This window comes from Saccopteryx bilineata, chromosome 2 (assembly GCF_036850765.1).
Source record: "Saccopteryx bilineata isolate mSacBil1 chromosome 2, mSacBil1_pri_phased_curated, whole genome shotgun sequence".
NCBI lineage: Eukaryota > Metazoa > Chordata > Mammalia > Chiroptera > Emballonuridae > Saccopteryx > Saccopteryx bilineata.
Window position 1 is genome coordinate 275,671,919 of NC_089491.1, and position 19,972 is coordinate 275,691,890.

Here is a 19,972-nt window from a genome sequence, read left to right on the forward strand (position 1 = left end):
TTATGTGAACATCTTAGGTTTCTTAACAGTTTTTCTGTCTATAACAAATCCACTGAAAAATGAAATATTGTGCTTAGTGAGGCTTCCACATTAGCCTGCCACCCAGCACAGCACTCCGTCCACAGTAGGCACGGAAGTTTGTTAAAAGTAGGAAACTTTGTGCTTTAAAAAACGATGTGGACAGGTTAGAAACATGGTTAGGCAGGCGCTTATTTGATAATTGTAACTAAATCCATGTGAAGGTGACCGTGTGTAACAGTCAAATGTTACTGTCTACACGGTCGAAGCTGTAACAGTGTTGTCTTTACCTTTATTTCCTTTCAAGAAAGAACAAGATGACCGGGCGAGCCCGAGTGCGCGCACGAGGAAGGGCTCGCGGTCAGACGGTGCAGCACGTGGGCGTTGCCCCGGTGAGTGACACAAGAATGGAACTGGGTACCAGCCAGCCCCCTCCCCCAGCTTGGGCTGGCTGAGGGCGGGTTTGAAAACTGACCTGCGAAGGAAGCAGAAGTCCACAGGAAGGTCGGCTCCATGTCCCCAGGGGTCAGAGGCTGGCTCTTTACTTTTGTTGGTGACCTTTCTTGAAGCTGAATCTTTAGGATAAAACATTTGATTACTAATTTAGATCAGTTTGGGTTCAGTGCCTTCCTTAGACTCTCCTAAGACTAGGTACATGTTTTGTCTCATATCCTTGACCTTGTGACATAGATGCTCTTGTTTGTATGTAACTACAGAGTCCGCAACCTGGGTACAGTCAGCCGCGGCCTCAGCAGCTCCTGTCTGAGGTGGAATTAGTTGGCTGTGGACGTCTGCGAGGACCAGTAGGAGCAACAGCCAAGTCACAAGGTGAAGGGAAAGTGAAAAGTGTGTGAGTACATGCGTGTGGTGTCAGACGTGAACCAGCCACCAGTGTGCAGACCCTACTTGAAAAGGGGCCCTGGCGGCCCTTTGAAGCTTAGGAAGCTGTCCTCTCTCAGACAGACAGCCTGCTACTTGGGAGTCTCACGTGTGTCCCTGCTCCCTGGAGGTGAGGAGAGAACGTGCCCCTGGCTGGGTCCCAGGCTGTTCCAGGAAACTAAACTAAACTGAGGATGCATCTGCTGATTGTGCATTTAAACCATTTTGGAACACTCTCTGGGCTTCTTTACTGTTCCCAGAAGCTGGACCGTGATGAACACAGGACACTTTGGTTATAAAGCATGTTCACACGTGTTGTGTTGGTTCAACCCGTTTCTCAGATGGAAGGCTGAGGTCAAAGCTGTGACAGCAGGTGGAGTCAGAACCCCAGTTCTGAAGGCAAACACTGCTTTTTAGCTCGATGTTGCAAAATGAATTACTTGGATATGTGATAGAAGATTCTTCTACGGTTTTTATTTGGTTTTTGCATAGGAGAAAACAGCCCGTGTCCACGCAGGGGTCAGGGTAAGGACATCAGGTTTGGGGGGGGGGAGTGCAGGAGAGCGGCTGCATCCAGAGGCGAGAGACGCGTGGTCCTGGAGGGCTGCTGCTTCCTTTCTGGGTTTCCAGCTCTAAGTCCCCATGTGCTCCAGACATAGTCATGACCAGCGAACCCATAACCACAGACACTCTCAGTGTCCAAGACAGCATGGACACAGGTGGCAGGAGGGAAGATATCGTTTCTAGCTGCACACTGAGAACGTGTATTCTCACGTGTTCATGCTGCAGAGCTGGGACAGTGAGCAGGGGTGGCAGACAGGACATGCCCTGAAAATACAACGGCCAATGGACTCAGGAGGACTGCCCTTGAATTTGAGCTGAACTGGAACGTTATGTGCTGGTTCCTTCTCCACCGTTAGTCTTTGCCAGTGTGCTCCCTGAGGACTGCACAGCACTGTAGCTTCCAGTACTGTCCCCTGCAGATGTCCCCCCAGACACAGCGTGAGCTCGCAAGTGCACAGGGTGCTAACCGCAGCCCAACAAGCATTGATTGGCAGTAACAGAGCAGCCCTGGGGATGGCAAGTCCGCACAGGGAGTGTAGTCAGTGATGCTGCAATGCCTGTGCATGGTGCTAGGGGGCGGGGGTGGTTAGAAACATCAGGGGGATCACTCCCTAGTTATATAGATAGCTAATGATTATAGTGTACCCCTGAAACTAGTCTAAAACAATACTGAATGTCATCTATAGTTGTAAGTTTTTAAGAGTCAAGTAAAAACCATTGCACCTTAACAACAGAGTACCATTTAGCCATTTTCAGAATGAAGAAACCCACCTGAGCAATGTCACATGAAAACAGGTTGTAAAACAGCCTCTTTGTATTTTTAATAACGTGGATGTATATATACATTTTCTGTTTGAAAAGTGTTGCGGAAAAATCCGCACATTGTTGATAGCACTTTATTTAAAGAGTCAGTCGGAAGACAGTGTGTCTTGTGTCTGTCATGTGACATATCCAGTCACGTGTAATGCTTTTCTGGCACAAGAAGTTTTATTTTTTAAGTTAAGGTGCCTCATGAAGTTATGAGTATCTATCTCTTTAAAGGATTGTATTCAGTCCTTTGTTTCTCTAATCTTGATGCCTCTGTTCTTTTGAAACTTAGCATATTTGACTTACTGAGCTATTTCAAAATACTTAGAAAAATTTCACTGAGTTAAAACTATGAGATGATGTGTTGGAGCAGTTTTAAAAGCATGTCTAGATCAACACAGCCTTGACCTGCACATCAGGTGGGGAAGAGTAAATCTAAATACACACTCTGTATTCATCTTTACTAACTTGCTAACAGTCACCGTGAATTCTGGGACACTCGATCCCCTCTGGAAATGGAGGAATCTGTCTTTGCAGTGAGGATCGCTGTGAGTGTTGAAGTGAGGACCCCATCTGAAAGGTGCTGTCACAGTAAGCATACCATGTCTGCTGTGTTTGGAAATAGAGATGACGAGCTGAACACCTGTCTAGTTGACAAGGCATCATTAGGGTGTGGGGTCGCTGAAGCCTCTCACACAGAACGAGAGCAGACCCAAATTGTTCCCAGCACAGTGCTCTGGTGGCTGCTGGAAGGGCTTAGCGAGGTTTCCAATTTCATCTCTTCTGAACTTGTTATCTACAGACAGGCGGGCAGCCGGGCTTTGGCTACACGTGCTAACATCCAGGTCACATGCACGGAGGGTGCACAGCTTCATCATTATTTATGTTCAGAAACTGGCAGTCAGGTTTTTGCACGCAGAGCTGAATTTTTTTAAATGATAGATTCAGATTTTTCAGGGGAAAGTCAGACCCAGCCTTCCTGACCCGCTGTAGCTGTCAGGTCGGGTTCAGTGCGCCTGGCCTGTTGGTGTGGTTCCTCAGTCAAGGCTGTGGACTTAGAGACTGACATTCTGGGGGTGGAAAGTCCATGGAGTGAGACAGGTACGAACAGTTATGTGTTTAAAGGTCCGTAAGTGGAGCCCCTGAGGGTGGTGAGTTGCCGGAACCGGTGCTTCCGGGGGGACGTTGTCATGCACAGCTCAAAACACTCCTGTGAGGTGTTGTCCTCGCCGTCCATGGGAGGAACTTGAGCTCACATGGAAATGTTTTCATGGTCTATCTGGCGCCAATGTTGTGTGTAAGCCCGTTTTCTGCCATGGAAGTCCAGTTGGCAGTCTGAGCTGGCTCTGCTATTCATGGTCAGAAGGAACTGGGCCTTGTTCTTTATTTCATCTTCCATATTGTTTAGTTGTGTAATATTTTCTTTTCTTTTAAGAATTCCCGATTTCTGCTGGATTTCAAGAGTTATCATTAGCAGACAGAGGAGGTCGTCGTAGAGACTTCCACGATCTTGGTGTGAACACAAGACAGAACATTGACCATGTTAAAGAGTCAAAAACAGGTGGGTTAATAAGGACACAGTTTCCTGAGCTGACCCTGCCAGTCCTCAGGACAGGGAATAGGAAGAAGCCCAGAGGCTCACATCCATACTGGGTGACACCATTTTACAGACGAGATGTATTGGGTTTGGGGTCCTGCATGGTCTTCACACTTCCCTGTCCCCTGATGGGGCTTTAATGCAGAGGTTATAGATGTCTCTACCTGTATCAAGTTGTTTGATTAAATACTACATAGATTATTTATTTATTTTAAAACTTTTTGCCATGAAGAAATTTGGTTGGTCCGGTTGTAAGTTACTTAGTCTAAGGAGAATTTGCTCTAACTGCGTGCTTTTAGGGACGGGCACAGACAGGATGGCGGTCCCGGAGACAGGCGTCAGAGCAGGTTGTGCCTGTCTGTGCTCAGCTGTTGTTCACAGAGCTGGTTCTGCCACGGCACAGGGGCAGGTTTCCGGGGAGTAAGCCCGGTGTCTGGTTCACCAGCATGGCCTCTTTCTCAGGCTCTTCGGGCATCATCGTAAGGCTGAGCACGAACCACTTTCGGCTGACCTCCCGGCCCCAGTGGGCCTTGTATCAGTATCACATCGACTACAACCCGCTAATGGAAGCCCGCAGACTCCGCTCTGCTCTGCTTTTCCAACATGAAGACTTAATCGGAAGGTGTCATGCTTTTGATGGAACAATACTATTTTTGCCTAAAAGACTGACGCACAAGGTATTTCAAATGCTGGGTTGGGGAGAGGGAGGTGGGCGGTTCCACCTCAGAGCAAGATGCCCACACTCTCAAGAAGCCCTCAGTGTCCCTGTCCCAAGGACTGGAGCCCTCACGCCCAGGGGTGCTGACCATGTGCGTGCGCCCACACTCCGAGGAGCTGGTGGCGACTGCAGCGTCACGCTGTGCCTGCTCCTATCTCAGCTTTTTCTCACTGAAAAGCTTTCTCGTACTTGTTACTGTCGCTCTGTCAAACAGGCACTGTGTGATTAGCTTAGTTTTCTGTCAGCAATTCCACTTTCGGCTTTCCACTTCTCTGCATCAGGTTACGGAAGTGTTTAGTCAGACCCGAAACGGAGAGCACGTGAAGATAACCATCACTTTAACAAATGAGCTTCCACCTACATCACCAACATGCTTGCAGTTCTATAACATTATTTTCAGGAGGTATGTTAGCATTTTTTAAACACTTTATTAAGAAATATTTAAAACCTACAGGAAAGTTGAAAGAGCTGCATAGTGAGCCCTGGATGGCAGGGGTTAGGGTCACGGGGCTTCTCTGAGCGTCCCCAGCGTGGGCCGTGGTGCACCGCTGTAAGCTCCCCTGTGGGCTGCACCTGCTAGAGCCACAGGGAGTGGGTGCTGCGCGGGAGCACCCTGCTGCCCCGATGTCTGCTGCTCCCGCAGGGCCTGAGGCTGGGCAGGACTGCTGGCTGCATCACGGGAGACGCATGCATGCTCTCCGGCTGCTTTCAGTGCAGATGCCATGTTTCCATGTCCACAGGGCCCTTTTCCTTGAAGCTTTCCCCGGAGGGGGGGCAGTCTGGGCGGGGCTGAGACTGGTCTGTACTTTACCTCTTCCAGGTGGCCCTAAAGTATGGCCACTGATGCCAGGATGTTTGTTTTGGTGGGTACTTGTTTTGCATTAACATAATTAGTAGACCTATGTTTTTCTAAGTGAGGGGCTAGTAGACTTTTTCTGTGAAAAGGCCATGTCCAGTTTGTGGGCTGCATGGTGTCCATCTCAGCCACAGAGCACACGGAGCACGTGCCAGTAAGGGCTCACAGCTGAGCTCCAGCTGGACTTGAGTGATGGATGCTGACACTGAATTTCATGTAATTCGTGTCTCTTTTGATTTTTTTTGGCAACCTTTACAAAATGTGAGACGCCATTCACAGTCCCTCAACCCTGTGCCAGCAGCAGCTGGGAGGGTCAGGTCCGGCCGGGGCATCCTTGGCCAGCCCCATGCTGGACGGCGCTGCTGTGACTGTGGCCAGAGGGCCTTCCCACTCACTGCTCTGCTCCGACCTCTCTGTCCCTAGGCTTCTGAAGATCATGAATTTGCAACAAATTGGACGGAATTATTACAACCCAAGTGACCCAATTGATATTCCAAATCACAGGTCTGTATGAAGTGGAGACTTTTTAGTCTTGAGGTTTAATTGCGAACTTTCAAAGCGGTACTCAAATTTGAAATGCTCAGATTTACGGCTGTGGCTGTTGGTGCCTACCATAAAGTGAACATTTAACTTGGCCTGAATAATCGAGGAAACATCCAGAATACTTGGATTGTAAGAGTCACAGACAGTCTCCCGGGGTTGCTGGGGAGTGTGCAGTTGTCTGATGGCAGGCATGCACGTGCTCACAGGTGACACACCTGTCTGCCGACGGCCGCTTTAGAGGTTGGATATCCTGGCTACGGCCCTGGTGTTTGGTTCATTAAAGTAATTTGAGATGCTTTCAGTTAGATTGGCAGTCTTTTCGTGTCTTGGGCCAGGACACAGGATACTTTAATGAAGTTAATATACTAACTTAAAATGGAACTTATAACATTACTATGAAAGGATGTTCATGGTTGAAGATCTCAAGAGCAGTCTTTGAAACCATGTAAAACTTAGAAATAAGTCAGTTTATTCCATGAAAACTCTGTGCCTTAGACTAAATTAATGAGGACTGCGGGTATCCCGCACGCAGACTGTGGCATCCCCGCACGCTGACGCCCCCTGTGCCGCAGGTTGGTCATCTGGCCTGGCTTCACGACCTCCATCCTGCAGTACGAGAACAACATCATGCTGTGCACGGACGTCAGCCACAAGGTGCTGCGCAGCGAGACGGTGCTTGACTTCATGCTCAGCCTGTACCAGCAGACGGAGGAGCACCGGTTCCAGGAGCAGGTCTCCAAGGAGCTAGTCGGCCTCATCGTGCTTACCAAGTGAGGTTGCACACCGGGCGCCTGCACTCGGGAGAGTCCACCCCACACCGTGTGCCGCGCCCTGAGGACGAGGATGGGGGCACCAGGAACCTCTAGAGCAGAGGGCCTGGGAAGCATCTTCTTTGTGAGGGACACACGTCTGATGACTTTCCTCCTGTCCAATTTACCTTTGTTCTCAAAGAGTGATTCAGTGGCTTCTTTGTCTGTTTGCACTATCTATAAGAAATCGTTTTCCTTTCCATGGTGTTGTGTGTTACTAAGTGACCAGAGTTTAGTGTTTACTCCATGTCTTGTCAAATGCTGATTGTTCCGCAGGTACAACAATAAAACGTACAGAGTCGATGACATTGACTGGGACCAGAACCCGAACAGCACCTTTAAGAAGGCCGACGGCTCAGAAGTCAGCTTCCTGGAGTACTACAGGAAGGTGCGGTGCTGGGGGTGTGGGCCAAGGTATGAGCCTCCCCGAGGCCATGTGGGCTGGAGCAAGCTGGAGCGCCGTCCCTCAGTGGGGCTCTCTGAGGCTTGCGCGTTTGGAAGGTCTGGGAAGGCAGCCACCATGAGGTAGTGGTGGCTTATTGCCAGCTGAGACATGCCCCGTTCAGGCCCCTTAAGCAGCAGAGTAACCGATCACATTTGAACCTGAGCATGTGGAGGACAGATAGACATGGCCACAGAGCGCAGACACTGCAGGTGCACTGCTGACCATACGGTCCCTTTCTTTGTCGTTCATGCTTTTACCCTCCCCTGGGGTCAGGCTCCCTGAGCCGTCAGGTCCTGCGGGTCAGCTGGTAACCCTGTGCTGACAAGCTGGATGGGCTGGCGCTGCACAGCTGGCTCGGTTTGCTGGGTAACCCACTCACATGAGCTTTACACAGACCACTCCTGCTTTTGGCACTGTGGGAGTCTCTCTGCCTCCCCACTTCTCACTGCAGAAAAATACAAAAAAAAAGTATAGGTCTATTTCTACAAAGTATATCAATTAAAATCTCAAACTTGTCTTTGAAGTGCTAAAATTCACCTTTTTTTTTACATTCAGTAGATTATTTCCTTTTTCTAAAAAGCTGTACAAATGAGCCGTTCTGTACTCACGTTTCATCTCACAAGCACACACCTGGCTCTAAGCGTCCTCTTGCTGGGTGTGTGCTGTGGCCTGTGGGCTGCCGCTCCCCTGCAATGGGCTCAGATGCCACCGTGCCGGGGAGCGACTCAGGAGGCGCCCTGAGGGCTGACCGCACTCTGGGCAAAGTGAAAACAGGTCAGCTTGAGGTTCTGATGGAAGGGTTCGCCTCTGGGGTTTGTTACTTGTCACTCTTGGGTGGGACGAGGTGGAGTCGGCCAGCAGCAGCAGGACCTCAGTGGGGCTGGACGTATCGCGAGAGCGGGTCCTCACAGGAGCCCCGGCGGTGCTGGTGGGACCTGTTGCGCGGACGACCGGGAGCGCAGAGAGAGGGACAAACGGGACCATGACTGCGAGTCAGAACGCGGATCCTCACCGACCCTGCCCATCCAAGTGTCTGGGAAAGGCAGTCCGCAGGGAAGAAACGTGGCACCACCTGCTTTAACGGGATTAAGTGCGTGTTTAAAACTTGATTTGGGCCTGACCAGGCGGTGGCGCAGTGGATAGAGCATTGGACTGGGATGTGGAAGGCCCCGGTTCGAGACCCCAAGGTTGCCAGCTTGAGTGCGGGCTCATCTGATTTGAGCAAGGCTCTGCTGTAGCCCCAGTCAAGGCACATATGAGGAAGCAATTAATGAACAACTAAGGTGCCACAACAAAGAATTGATGCTTCTCATCTCTCTCCCTGTCTGTTCCTCTCTGTCACAAAAAACAAAACAAAAAACAACTTGGATGACTTTGCTATTGGTATGGTGGCGCAGTGGATAGAGCGTCAGCCTGGGATGCGAAAAGACCCAGGTTTGAGACCCTGAGGTCGCCAGTTTGAGCATGGGCTCATCTGGTTTGAGCAAAAGCTCACCAGCTTGGACCCAAGGTCGCTGGCTCGAGCAAGGGATCACTTGGTCTGCTGAAGGCCCACAGTCAAGGCACATATGAGAAAGCAATCAATGAACAACTAAGGTGTCGCAATGAAAAACTGATGATGCTTCTCATCTCTCTCTGTTCCTGTCTGTCCCTATCTATCCCTCTCTCTGACTCTCTGTCTCTGTAAAAAAAAAAAAAAAAAAAATTTAAATAACCGACTTTTTTGTCAGTTGATGGTACTGAGGGCAGTTACTGTGAGCAGTGATGACTCTTCTCTCAAACAGCAATACAACCAGGAGATCACTGACCTAAAACAGCCCGTGCTGGTCAGCCAGCCCAAGCGGAGGAGGGGTCCGGGTGGTGTGCTGCCTGGCCCTGCCATGCTCATCCCTGAGCTCTGCTACCTCACAGGTACAGCCAGTCCCACGTCCCCAAGGGAGGCTTCTCCACTGTCCCCCCTCGGGGCTCTGGCCCTCAGCTGCGTTTCTTCACACCCTCCCGTCCCCAGAACAGCCCTTAACGCTGCTGTGTCCCCTTGAAATTCTCCCTCTCTCCCTCCAGATGCTGGGATGTGATTCTTGTCCCCTTAAACACAGCCCTGTTAAGTGTTTTATTTCCAGGTCTGACTGATAAAATGCGCAACGACTTCAACGTGATGAAGGACCTGGCCGTGCACACGAGACTCACACCTGAGCAGAGGCAGCGGGAGGTGGGGCGGCTCATCGACTACATTCACAAGTATGGCTGCCGCCACTGCTGGGCGGCCTCTGTGCTGGGAGGCGAGGCGGGGCGGAGGCAGAGTGGTTCTCTCTTCCTTTTGCACTGCAGTGAGGGGTGGGTTTGCTCTGCATGCTTCTAGCTGAGAGAAGAATATAGTAGTTAAACTTTGTAGCTCATGGCTTTCCCAGTTCTTGTTAGAAAAAGGTCATAAGACAGTGTTTTGGGACAATTCTGTTTTCTCTCATATAACATCAAGGGGTTTACTTTGAGGAAGAGAGAGTTTGGGCCTCAGGACTTTAAGTCAAGGGTGTTGTGAAGGGAATGTGGGCATGGGAGCAGATGCCATGAGGAGCTTCTGTGTTCCCACATCTGTCCTGGGGTTTCAGCCCCGAGACACACATGGGAAGGGCCTGGGGTGGTTGGGGTCGCTGGGCATCGTCTATGTTTCCTTGGGTCTAGCAACACGTAAATGTGCTCAATTGACAGAGATGATAACGTTCAGAGGGAGCTTCGAGACTGGGGTTTGAGCTTTGACTCCAACCTGCTGTCCTTCTCAGGGAGGATTCTGCAAGCGGAGAAGATTCACCAAGGCGGGAAAACAGTAGGCGGCTTTAATGTTGTCATGAGGTCGGGCTGGGGGCAGACACGCTGCTCAGCAAGCAGAAAGCGCTGCGGCCACCAGCGCATGGTGGCGTCGTGGGCACCCCGGGCGCTTGGCCCGCAGCCTCTCCCCCAGCTGCGCTGAGGGCAGCTCAGACCAAGTTCCTCACCCGAGTCATTTAAGGGGTGGGACTTCTAGGTAGGTGGGTTGCTATCTGGTCTGCCACGAAAGTGATGCTCACGTGGGAATTCCAGGGTTAGCTGCCTCTTCCTGCCAGCACCTTCTGTCTGAGGAGATGTGGGTGAAGTGCTGACACCTTTTCCATTTTGTCCTGAGAAAAGGCATTCGCATGTGAGTGTGATGGAAGCGGTGTGAGTGCAGACACGGGTGATTCTGTAGGCACTATGCCTGGTGCTTTCTGAGCACTCCGTCGGTGACAACCTCATCACACAACTCTGGGTTTTGTTACCCAGGCAAAAATACTGCAAAGAGCCATCCCCACTGGGCTGCTGGGGATGTGGGGACATAGTGCCGACCTTCCCTCTGATGCCTGTGACCGGGTCACTGTGCTGTTGGTGTCAGCCTGTGCCTCGCTGTCAGATGTCACAGCAGCTTTCAGTGTCTGACACCTGAGTCAGTTGCTTCTGTCTTTATCCTGAGGGAAGCACCTTCCTCCTGAGATTCTAGGAAGGAGGATAGAGAAGGCAGCTGGGGCACTCGGAGTGCTTGTGCTGGAAGTGCGGGGGGCAGCTGTTATGTGAATAGAGCTTACAGTTGCCACTGTCCTTCCGTCACAGGGCACACATCTGCATCCCCCCCACCCCTAGAGCCTCTGTCCATCATTGCCACCCAAGTGGACGGGCGCACTGTGGCTCTGAGGGTCAGACATGCCCTGGCAGTTAGTTATGACCGCCAGCTCTGTCCTGGGGCGCATGTGAACTCACAGTATCTCTGAACTCTCCCCTAGTTCGAGTACAGCCCACAGTTTGCAGACTGGTCCAAAGAAACAAGAGGTGCGTCCTTAATCAGTGTTAAGCCACTGGATAACTGGCTGCTGATCTACACACGAAAGAATTATGAGGCAGCTAACTCACTGATACAAAACTTATTCAAAGTCACACCAGCCATGGGCGTACAGATGAAGAAGGCAATGATGTGAGTGCGTCGGGTCCTGTCCCTCAGACATGATGGGTAGACATGTGGCGGGTATGGGAGCTCAGAGGGATGAAAGTGTCACAAAAAGTAAGTTGACCTTGGCATAAAGGCTGGATACAGGCCCACATCCTGTAGGTGCACGAGCGGCCGCGGTGGGGCTGGGCAGGGCTGTTGGTGCCACCCTGCCTGGGTGACCCGTTTTGTGTCTTGCATGTTGCGTCTACGTTTCCTTTCCTCAGCATCAGATTACACGTTTCCGTTCCAGGATTGAAGTGGACGATAGAACCGAAGCCTATTTAAGAGTCCTTCAGCAAAAGGTGACATCAGATACCCAGATGGTAAGTAGCTGGTTGATCCGTGGCAGTTGTTCTATTGTGAAAGGAGCAATTGGCACTTGAACATCTTAGAACTCATTTTCCAGATGTTTTAATTAGGTTCCCAGAGTGGCCACAAAAGTGTGTTCTCCTTCTTCAGGTAGCTAAGTTAACACTGAGCCCAACTGTGTGCCTGAGAGCTTGTTCCCATGCACTGCAAAGGTGAGGTTAGTGGGGAGACACAGCCATCTGATACTCTGTTGGACTCAGAGGCTTTAATCTCTAGAAAATTTGGGAAAACAGGCACAGGAATAAAAATCAGTGTAGTTGTTCAGCACACACGGAAGTAGAATTAGTGAGAAGGCTGAGACACATTTCATAAGCAGCTTGTGTTGCTTTAAACCTAAGGGATGAATCGTGATGTTGTCTGGGTAATGGACTCGGGGTGGGAAAGGGGTTTTTCACATCAGCAAGGGAGAGGAAAATCTGGGGTGTCAGTAGGGAGCACCTGGGAGTCAGGGCTGGATTCAGCTCCAGCACTTACATTTGGAGCCCCAGAGTTTGGGTAGGAGTGGGTACATTTATTTTCCCACTCTATTGAGCTATAGTGGGCACATTAAAGTGTACAAGCTACACACCGTGAAGCCATCATCACAGCAGGGTTCGTGCCGCTCCGTCAGCTCACATGGCCACTACTGTGATGTGTGGCGAGAACGTTGGAGATTGAGGCTCTGAGGCCCGCGGCAGTGCCACTGACTGTCACCATGCCGCACGTGAGGTCCACCTGCCCTCCACCCGGCACCCCCACCAGGCAGGCGGCACCTCTGTCCTCCGTTTTGCTTCCAGGTGGCCCAGAGCTTCCTTGGAAGCTTCCTGGTCTGGTCAGGTTCTCAGGCCAGAGCTTTAGAGTTTAAAAGCCATGATTCCGGGGGTCCTGGGGGGGGGGGGCCTGCATGACTGACAACTGAGCATTTTAGAAAACGCCCCATCTGTCCACCTGTAAGCTATCACTTACTGGTTTTGCCCTGTTTCCCAGGGCAAAACCTCTTGGTTGTTCCCAGCTGGTGACTGAACATGTCCCATGCAGCTCCCGAGTGGAGTGGTGGTCAGTGCCCAGGTGTTTGCTTGACATGTCTGTCAGTGTCTGTCCCTTAGTCATTGGACAGAATCAGAAAATACACATCACGCTGCCCAGCCACGTGGCAGAGACCAGAGTGGAACACGTGACCACCATTTCCATCTTGGGGGCTTCATTTCCTGTTGTCTCCTTGACCTTGATCATCAGTTTCCTAATTCCCTGAATTGAGGGTATTTTGTTTGTTTGCAGGTGGTTTGTCTGTTGTCGAGTAGTCGGAAAGACAGGTATGATGCTATTAAGAAGTACCTGTGCACGGACTGCCCTACGCCTAGTCAGTGCGTGGTGGCCCGGACCCTGGGCAGGCAGCAGACGCTCATGGCCATTGCGACGAAAATCGCCTTGCAGATGAACTGCAAGATGGGTGGGGAGTTGTGGAGAGTGGACATGCCTGTGAGTCGTCTTTACTGGTGGAGTCAAGTTTTAATTGCTTTCAGAAAACCAGGTTTACTAGTATTCCAGATATCTAAAGTGACAATGTTTCTATTCAAGCTAAAACTAGTGATGATAGTTGGCATTGACTGTTACCATGACACCACAGCTGGACGGAGGTCAATTGCAGGATTTGTCGCCAGCATCAATGAAGGGATGACTCGGTGAGTGTGACCCGGACACTGGGGATTCCGTCACACACAGGACACAAGCCCAGGCAGCTGGTCTCGGCTCTGCAAGGGACTGGTGCAGAGCTACTGCTTCGTTCCTAGCCTGCCGGTTTTTCTGACGTGAAATCCAGAAAGGTCGGAAAGAGAAATAATTACTAGCTACCCTGTCACTGCTGACTCCCTCCTCTGTCCCTCATCGGGGGTGGTCAGTAACACATTTCAGGTCATTTTACTGGTCTTTGTACTGAGGGGAAAGGTGCATCTCGTTAACTGTGATCCTCTCTAAAACAAGGATGTTTATTGGGCACTGAAATCATTGACTTTATTTTGGAAAACCCACTTCAGTTCACCCCAGTCACTTGTGTGTTAGTGCAATTATTTCCAGTGCTTTTACGAGAACTGCCGAGAACAGGGCAGTTGAAGGTGTGTCTCACTCTAGCATCACCAGCGGGCCTGTTTCGAGGTCTAAGGCTTCAGGAGCGTGGCATGTACACTGGGCCCTCGAGGGGAACATGGAAGTGAGCCTGACGTGAGTGCTGGCTTTCAGCCTGGGAAGCCCCTCCGGGCACTCCTGGGTGTGCACTCCCCTCCACAGGGGATTACTGTTTCGTTTCTGAGGAAAGAGAATTCAGGCTGTGGCATTTATCAGGGGTTTGCTTACCTTGTCACTTGCATTTGAGATATCATGCAGTGTGTGAGGTGCTACCGTGTCTGTAAGGGGGCTGAGGCTTCCGAGATGCTAAGCGCGGAACACATGGACGGTTCAGAGGGAAGGAAGGCCCGACGGCCACGTGTTGAGCTCCACCCTGCTCTCTCAACAGCTGGTTCTCCCGCTGCGTGTTTCAAGACAGAGGACAAGAGCTGGTGGATGGGCTCAAAGTCTGCCTGCAAGGTCAGTCTCCTGCGGGGCCTCCTGGTCCCTGCCCGGGGAACTTCACGGCCTGTCCTGAAGCCATGCTTCCAATGCGGGCAGGACTGGGTGGAGCCCCGTTGTACTGCGTGGACTCATTTGGCCATGTTGGACTCTGTTGCAGCTGCGCTGCGGGCCTGGAACACGTGCAACGAGTACATGCCCAGCCGCATCATCGTGTACCGCGATGGCGTGGGCGACGGCCAGCTCAAGACGCTGGTGAACTATGAGGTGCCGCAGTTCCTGGACTGCCTCAAGTCTGTGGGCCGCGGCTACAAGTAAGCCCCATCTGTCACACACATGCCGCCTGCTTTTGTCTGAGCCTATGGCCCGAGAGGACCTGGGAGGGACAGGAGGGTGAGTGGGGGCGGTTTTCCCCGGAAGGTGTCAGGCCGGCTGTGGATGTGTGTCCGGCCCTGGTTGTCCGCCGGCCGCCTCCTCACCTATAGCCATGAAGCACAGGGCTCAGACTACCCGGCCCTCTGCAGTGCCCCTGGTGGGGATTGCAGTAAGTGCCCCAGAACTGTGTTATACGGGAACTGGTCAGGGGTGACCCGCCCATGTTTGGTGCCGTCGCAGGAGGCATACCACCATGCTTGTGCCAGCCGGGCCTGCATGCTGCCCAAGTCCTAGGAAACCCTCCTCTGCCCCTGCAGACAGCGGCGTCCCTGCATTGGGCAGCACCTGCCTCCCCTCAGGTGGCTGAGCGAGTGAGTGACATGTCGTGGGTGCATCTGACAGGCTGGCTGAGCAGGGCTGGTGCTCTGGGAACAGGTGTGACCAGGGAGGCTGGGGGCTGGTGCGTGTGCACTTCTAGCCAGCACCCGGTCATCCCAGAGACGAGCGGCTCTGAAAGCCATTGACTGCCGGGGCCCAGCGCGGTTCCCCTGGCATGTGGGCTGAGCAGAGTACGCTCCTTATTTTTAGCTCAGTTGGAGGGGATCACCAGGCCTCTTTTGGCCAAATTCTAAAGGTGTTGATTCTACACATTTGTTATAATGAGATGGTGATGCCAGTAAACATTCCACGAGTCCAGATGTTTTTAACTCCTGAAGTAATTGTGTTTGGGATTAAAGTGCCAATAATCATTTACTATTTTGGAAGTGAAGGTTAGTGTTGTTTTCTAGACTCCAAAAACTTTTAATGCTAACATAATGTTATTGACCTCATTTTCTCCTGATGTTTCTCTGGCCCCCTGTGAGGGGCGTTCTCTGCGCAGGGGGAGGTATGGGGCAGAGGAAGGTGCCACATGGCTGCGGCTCTGTCCATCTTAGCTGGTACTGCCACACACAGCTCCTGGCGCTGCTTGTCTTCGTTACCATTTCTCAGCCTGGAGAGAGGCAGCTCCAGGCTATGCAGAGCACAGGTAACAGTGCGAGAGCGTATCCCTCCTTGGGCTGAGCATTTGGATCCTGGGACACTGTCGGCCACACTGGGCCCTTTGAGCCATTTGGGTTCGGTGTCCGGGACTGCAGGACCAGCTCCTCATGCGCATGCATCTGTGTCAGAATTCTCCTCGGTGAGTGGTCGCACTTGTGGGGCGTGGGGCTCATCAGCCTTCCATTGAGCTGAGAGGGGTGCAGTTGCAGGGAGGGAGTTCAGTGGCTGCTAGACGACCCTCACGATGGCGTGAGTGATCTCCCCTGGGGATGCTGCTGTTTGTGGCTACAGAGATGAGTGACTGTGAGCAGTCAGTCTTGAAGTCGGTGTTGGGTTCATCCTGCTTTGCATTGTCCTAGGATCTGGGAGGGAAGAAGTGAAGGGGCACGTGGGATACGCTCGCACGGCACCCTGGACGTACCCAGCATGGGGGGTAACTAGTCTGGAGAAAGCGGAGGGCTGGCTAGTGTCCAGCAGTTATTCCATTGTTCCTCACGTGGAGAAGAGCAGTTTGGACTTCACTGTTTGTCATCCTTAGAATCACAGTGTTTGTTTTTACTTGAAAGGTTGATGTTAACATTTTATAAAGACTCAGCACTGTGAGCTGATTTAGAATATTTGACATAAGTCAAAAATTACTTCAGCATACTGTGACTTGTCTTTGTGTCACCTCATTTGCTAAACTGTTGCTTGTGATGTCACAGGACTAAAATCCATGTTGCCTTTTGGTTGCTGAGACTGTGGGTTTATTATATCTAGAGCTGTTGATGCTGGGCCCCAACTAATGTCAACAGGCAGATAGTGACATTTTTGAAGACGTCCTGTGTTTATTTAAGTGAAGTTACCTCTCTCTCCCTTCTCTGTTTGGTGACTGCTCCATGAAGGAGCACAGTTTGGGGTCTCTGGACCATTTTTCCAGGCAGTGTATTGGGAACGGCCCTCCCCAGTCCGTTCTACATGTGGCGTCCTCTGCTTCCCAGAGTGTGGACTCCGTGCATTTATGCTCTTAAGGAACTGGTGCCCTGCTGGAAGAGAGCCCAGGGGAAACTGAGGCATTGCTATCATAACATCACACGTGCTTGTCACACAGCAACACGAAGAGCTGTGCGTGTCCATGTCCACTCACTCCCAGATGGTGTGTGCATAGGCGTGACCGCTTCAAACAGGATCTGAAATGAGCCTTTATAGGCGGGTAGTAAAGGGTGTGTGGCCGTCACCCAGGCTGATCACAGGCTGCCAGGGAAGGCTGCCCAGGGAGAACCACAGGGCACGCAGGGAGCCGGGGGCTGAGCTGACATAGGGCTGGAAGTTCAAGGGGGATACCAGGTCGTCTTGACCTACAGAAGCCCCAGGACAGCTGACGTGGGAGGGAGGGTAAGAATGAGCACTGCAGTGTGGCAGGGCTGGGGGCGGGGCCTCCACATTGTCAATCAGGTAGGCATTTTGAAAAGGAGGAAACCATTTAGCTTACCAAAGACTTCAGAGTTACTATTTTCCACATGGTAGAAAATGCCAATGAAGGGAGTCTCAAACTGTGAACTCAGAAGACATGTTAGACTTACCGTGCAGTGTGATAGGTGTGTAATATGCGTGGTCTGGTAACCACATGGAGGTGATCTGTCCCAGGGCACAGTCACTTCACGCCAGGTCCTCCCAGGTTGAGGTGTCTTCCCGCACAGCATGGACGGCAGTGTGCACCTGCAGGGTCCGGCTGCCGGAACGGCCACTGCCCCGATAGGTTGCTGACCACCATTCCTCTCCACCGTCAGCCCCAGACTCACGGTCATCGTGGTGAAGAAACGAGTGAATGCCAGGTTTTTCGCTCAGTCTGGAGGAAGACTTCAGAACCCACTTCCTGGCACAGTCATTGATGTGGAGGTTACCCGACCCGAGTGGTGAGTCTGGCATGTCTGGTCAGGGGAGGCTGTTCTCTTATTTCGGAGCATGGCCCTGGAGTTCGTGATCTTGAACACGCTGACTTTTCCATGCTCATGTTGTCTGTCTATAAATTCCAAGATAGCCAGGTAGCGCATGGTTAGTTCACGCTGCCAGCAGCAGAGTGGTTTCTGTGCTCATGTCTGTGGGCTGAGGGACCATCTCACAGAACACAAATGCAGAGATGGGGCAGAGTGGGCGCCTGTGGACTGCTTGCACTTGTTTCTACACATGGAGCCTTCCCACAAGTTCTGTGTTCTAATCAGAAATTTTAGAGCTGGGATGTACTTATTAGGCAAAGGTCCAGAAGTTACACCTGAAACTCAACTGCAAATGAGGAAGTGGCTTCTGAGTAAAGATAGCTTTTCCTGTAACTGGAAGCTACTCAGTCCCAGGACAGAGAACCCCCGCCAGCGTCCCAGGCACAAGCACACGCAGGGTTCAGCTCAAGGACATGAGCATCGGTTCTGTGTAATCACAGGAGTGCCTTCCTCACGAGTGAACAGCTAGGGCGATTTGTTTTTACATGGAAATATTGGGAACCATTTTCAAAAGGTACTTTTATCAGGACACAGTTTCAGCTTGAGTGCAGTTTCTGTGTGAAGCACTCCTGCAGGAACCCGGGCGAGGGAGTCATCACTGTGCTGTGTGAACATGTTTTTGTGCAGCTCGGTGTGTGTGACAGAAATGCTTATCTGAGCTGCACACTTGAACTTCAGTCTTTTTCTCTGGCAGATGTTAGTGGGGCAGTGCTTACGCAGGCGCTAACCACTTGGAGAGCCAGCCACAGAAGACAGCACTCTTCCCACAGGTGCTCCCGCTGTTCAGAATGGCCGTCCCACTTTCCTCACTGCCCCTCTGGTGGCCACAGAGCCAGTGCAGTAGGGACCAGAGGGCATGTGGCTTCTGCACAGTGGGGAATGCAAGTTGAATTTGGAAGCAGGACAGTTTCGCTCACTTTCATTAGATGCTCCTTAAAACTTAGCTGCGGACACAGCTTCGATGCCACAGAAGTGCCCTCAGAACGAAAACCAGACCTGTTGAGTTGCCACACTTTGAGTGACAATGTGCTTCAGTTAGGACTGAGGCTTTGATTACAGGCCTGGTGTGATGCCTCTATTGTCTGGGGAGGTCATTTCCAAAACCCTCATCCTTCTTAAAATCTGTAATATGCTATTGATCAGTTCTGACTTCGTACCTTCTCTAGTCTCAGTGGACATAATAAATGGCAGAGTTAGCTTCCTCACATCTTTTATCAGGTCAGATTACATTCTCTCTGGATATAGATTTTATTAATCCTAAGAAACTAGAAAAAAAACACTCAGTTCTTTTTGACCATTTGTTCCCGTCCTGGTTCCACTTACAGCCTTCCATTCTCACTTCCTTTTGCAGACTTGCTTCAAATCCTTATGGAGTGAAGTGAGTTATGTGTATCTCTGTTAAGTACAGTGGGAACAGCTAGAGGGAAAGTTCTGTGGTGAAGATGCATTTGGAGGTGACAGAGCCTTAAGCTGGGCCCCGTCCCCACTGCCCTATGTTGTGGACATGGAGGGGTGGACTGTAGTATGCCCAGCAAACGTTCCCTGTGCCTCCATGCAAAGAATAGCAGTACATAAGCATCTTTCACACCCAGACAGTCCACAGTGGTTCATGCTAAGTATCTGGACTTGAAGGGGAGCACACCGTCTATAGGACACCAGGTCACATCACTGTCCAAGGTCTTGTCACTGAAGGAAACCTAAATGCCCCTAATTTTAGCTTTCAGAAAGGTAAGCCTTACATCCACATGGTTTGTGTGTGTATGTAATTCCAGGTACGACTTTTTTATCGTGAGCCAGGCAGTGAGAAGCGGTAGTGTCTCCCCCACACATTACAATGTCATCTATGACAACAGTGGCCTGAAGCCGGACCACATCCAGAGGCTGACATACAAGCTGTGTCACATCTATTATAACTGGCCGGTAAGTACCTCACGTGGTGACGTTTGTTCCTACTGGGAGGGCCACTTTTCAAAATGGCATCACTGTCTTCTCAAAGGCTTCCATAATTCATGTGACTTACAAGGGAGGAAAGAGACTTCGAGTAACGAGTAACGGAAGTTTTGTTTCCCCACCGCAGGGTGTCATCCGCGTGCCTGCACCTTGCCAGTATGCGCACAAGCTGGCTTTCCTCGTGGGCCAGAGCATCCACCGCGAGCCAAACCTGTCCCTGTCCAACCGCCTGTACTACCTCTAGCTGCCGAGGAGCCACGGTGCGGTCTGCTCTTCCCCAGACGATAACGGGTTTATTTCTAGCTTATTTTTTTTAACTGTTCTCTTTGTAGATGAAACTTGAGGAAGGAATTAAGAGGTCTGGAATCTTAATTCTAACATTGCTATTAACTGACTTATTTTATAGGTAAAAAGTAAGATTTTATATTTTAAATTGTTTGCTTCTCAAGTATATGGTGAGGGTTTTTGTTTGAAGAAATGTGGGTAATGTACT

At 51.0% G+C, this 19,972-nt stretch overlaps 1 protein-coding gene across 1 annotated transcript; it reads left to right on the forward strand.

Moving 5' to 3' along the window:
- The first annotated feature begins 335 nt into the window (after window positions 1-335).
- Window positions 336-19,723, forward strand: PIWIL1 (piwi like RNA-mediated gene silencing 1). The gene is made up of 20 exons (XM_066255074.1): window positions 336-410; window positions 735-846; window positions 3,704-3,829; window positions 4,328-4,542; window positions 4,865-4,986; window positions 5,863-5,943; window positions 6,555-6,752; window positions 7,068-7,179; window positions 9,021-9,147; window positions 9,357-9,474; window positions 9,943-10,057; window positions 11,025-11,212; window positions 11,478-11,550; window positions 12,854-13,054; window positions 13,154-13,257; window positions 14,085-14,155; window positions 14,298-14,451; window positions 17,323-17,448; window positions 19,302-19,449; window positions 19,607-19,723. The coding sequence occupies exons 1-20, from the start codon at window positions 336-338 to the stop codon at window positions 19,721-19,723; spliced, it is 2,583 nt and encodes an 860-aa protein (XP_066111171.1).
- Window positions 19,724-19,972: the final 249 nt, after the last annotated feature.

Bases quoted from the DNA above. Each gene is read 5' to 3' on its own strand.
- PIWIL1 (XM_066255074.1), top strand. From the start codon at position 336: ATGACCGGGCGAGCCCGAGTGCGCGCACGAGGAAGGGCTCGCGGTCAG. The intron at 4,987-5,862 runs GTATGTTAGCAT...CTCTGTCCCTAG, and splicing joins TATAACATTATTTTCAGGAG to GCTTCTGAAGATCATGAATT. The intron at 11,213-11,477 runs GTGAGTGCGTCG...TTTCCGTTCCAG, and splicing joins CAGATGAAGAAGGCAATGAT to GATTGAAGTGGACGATAGAA.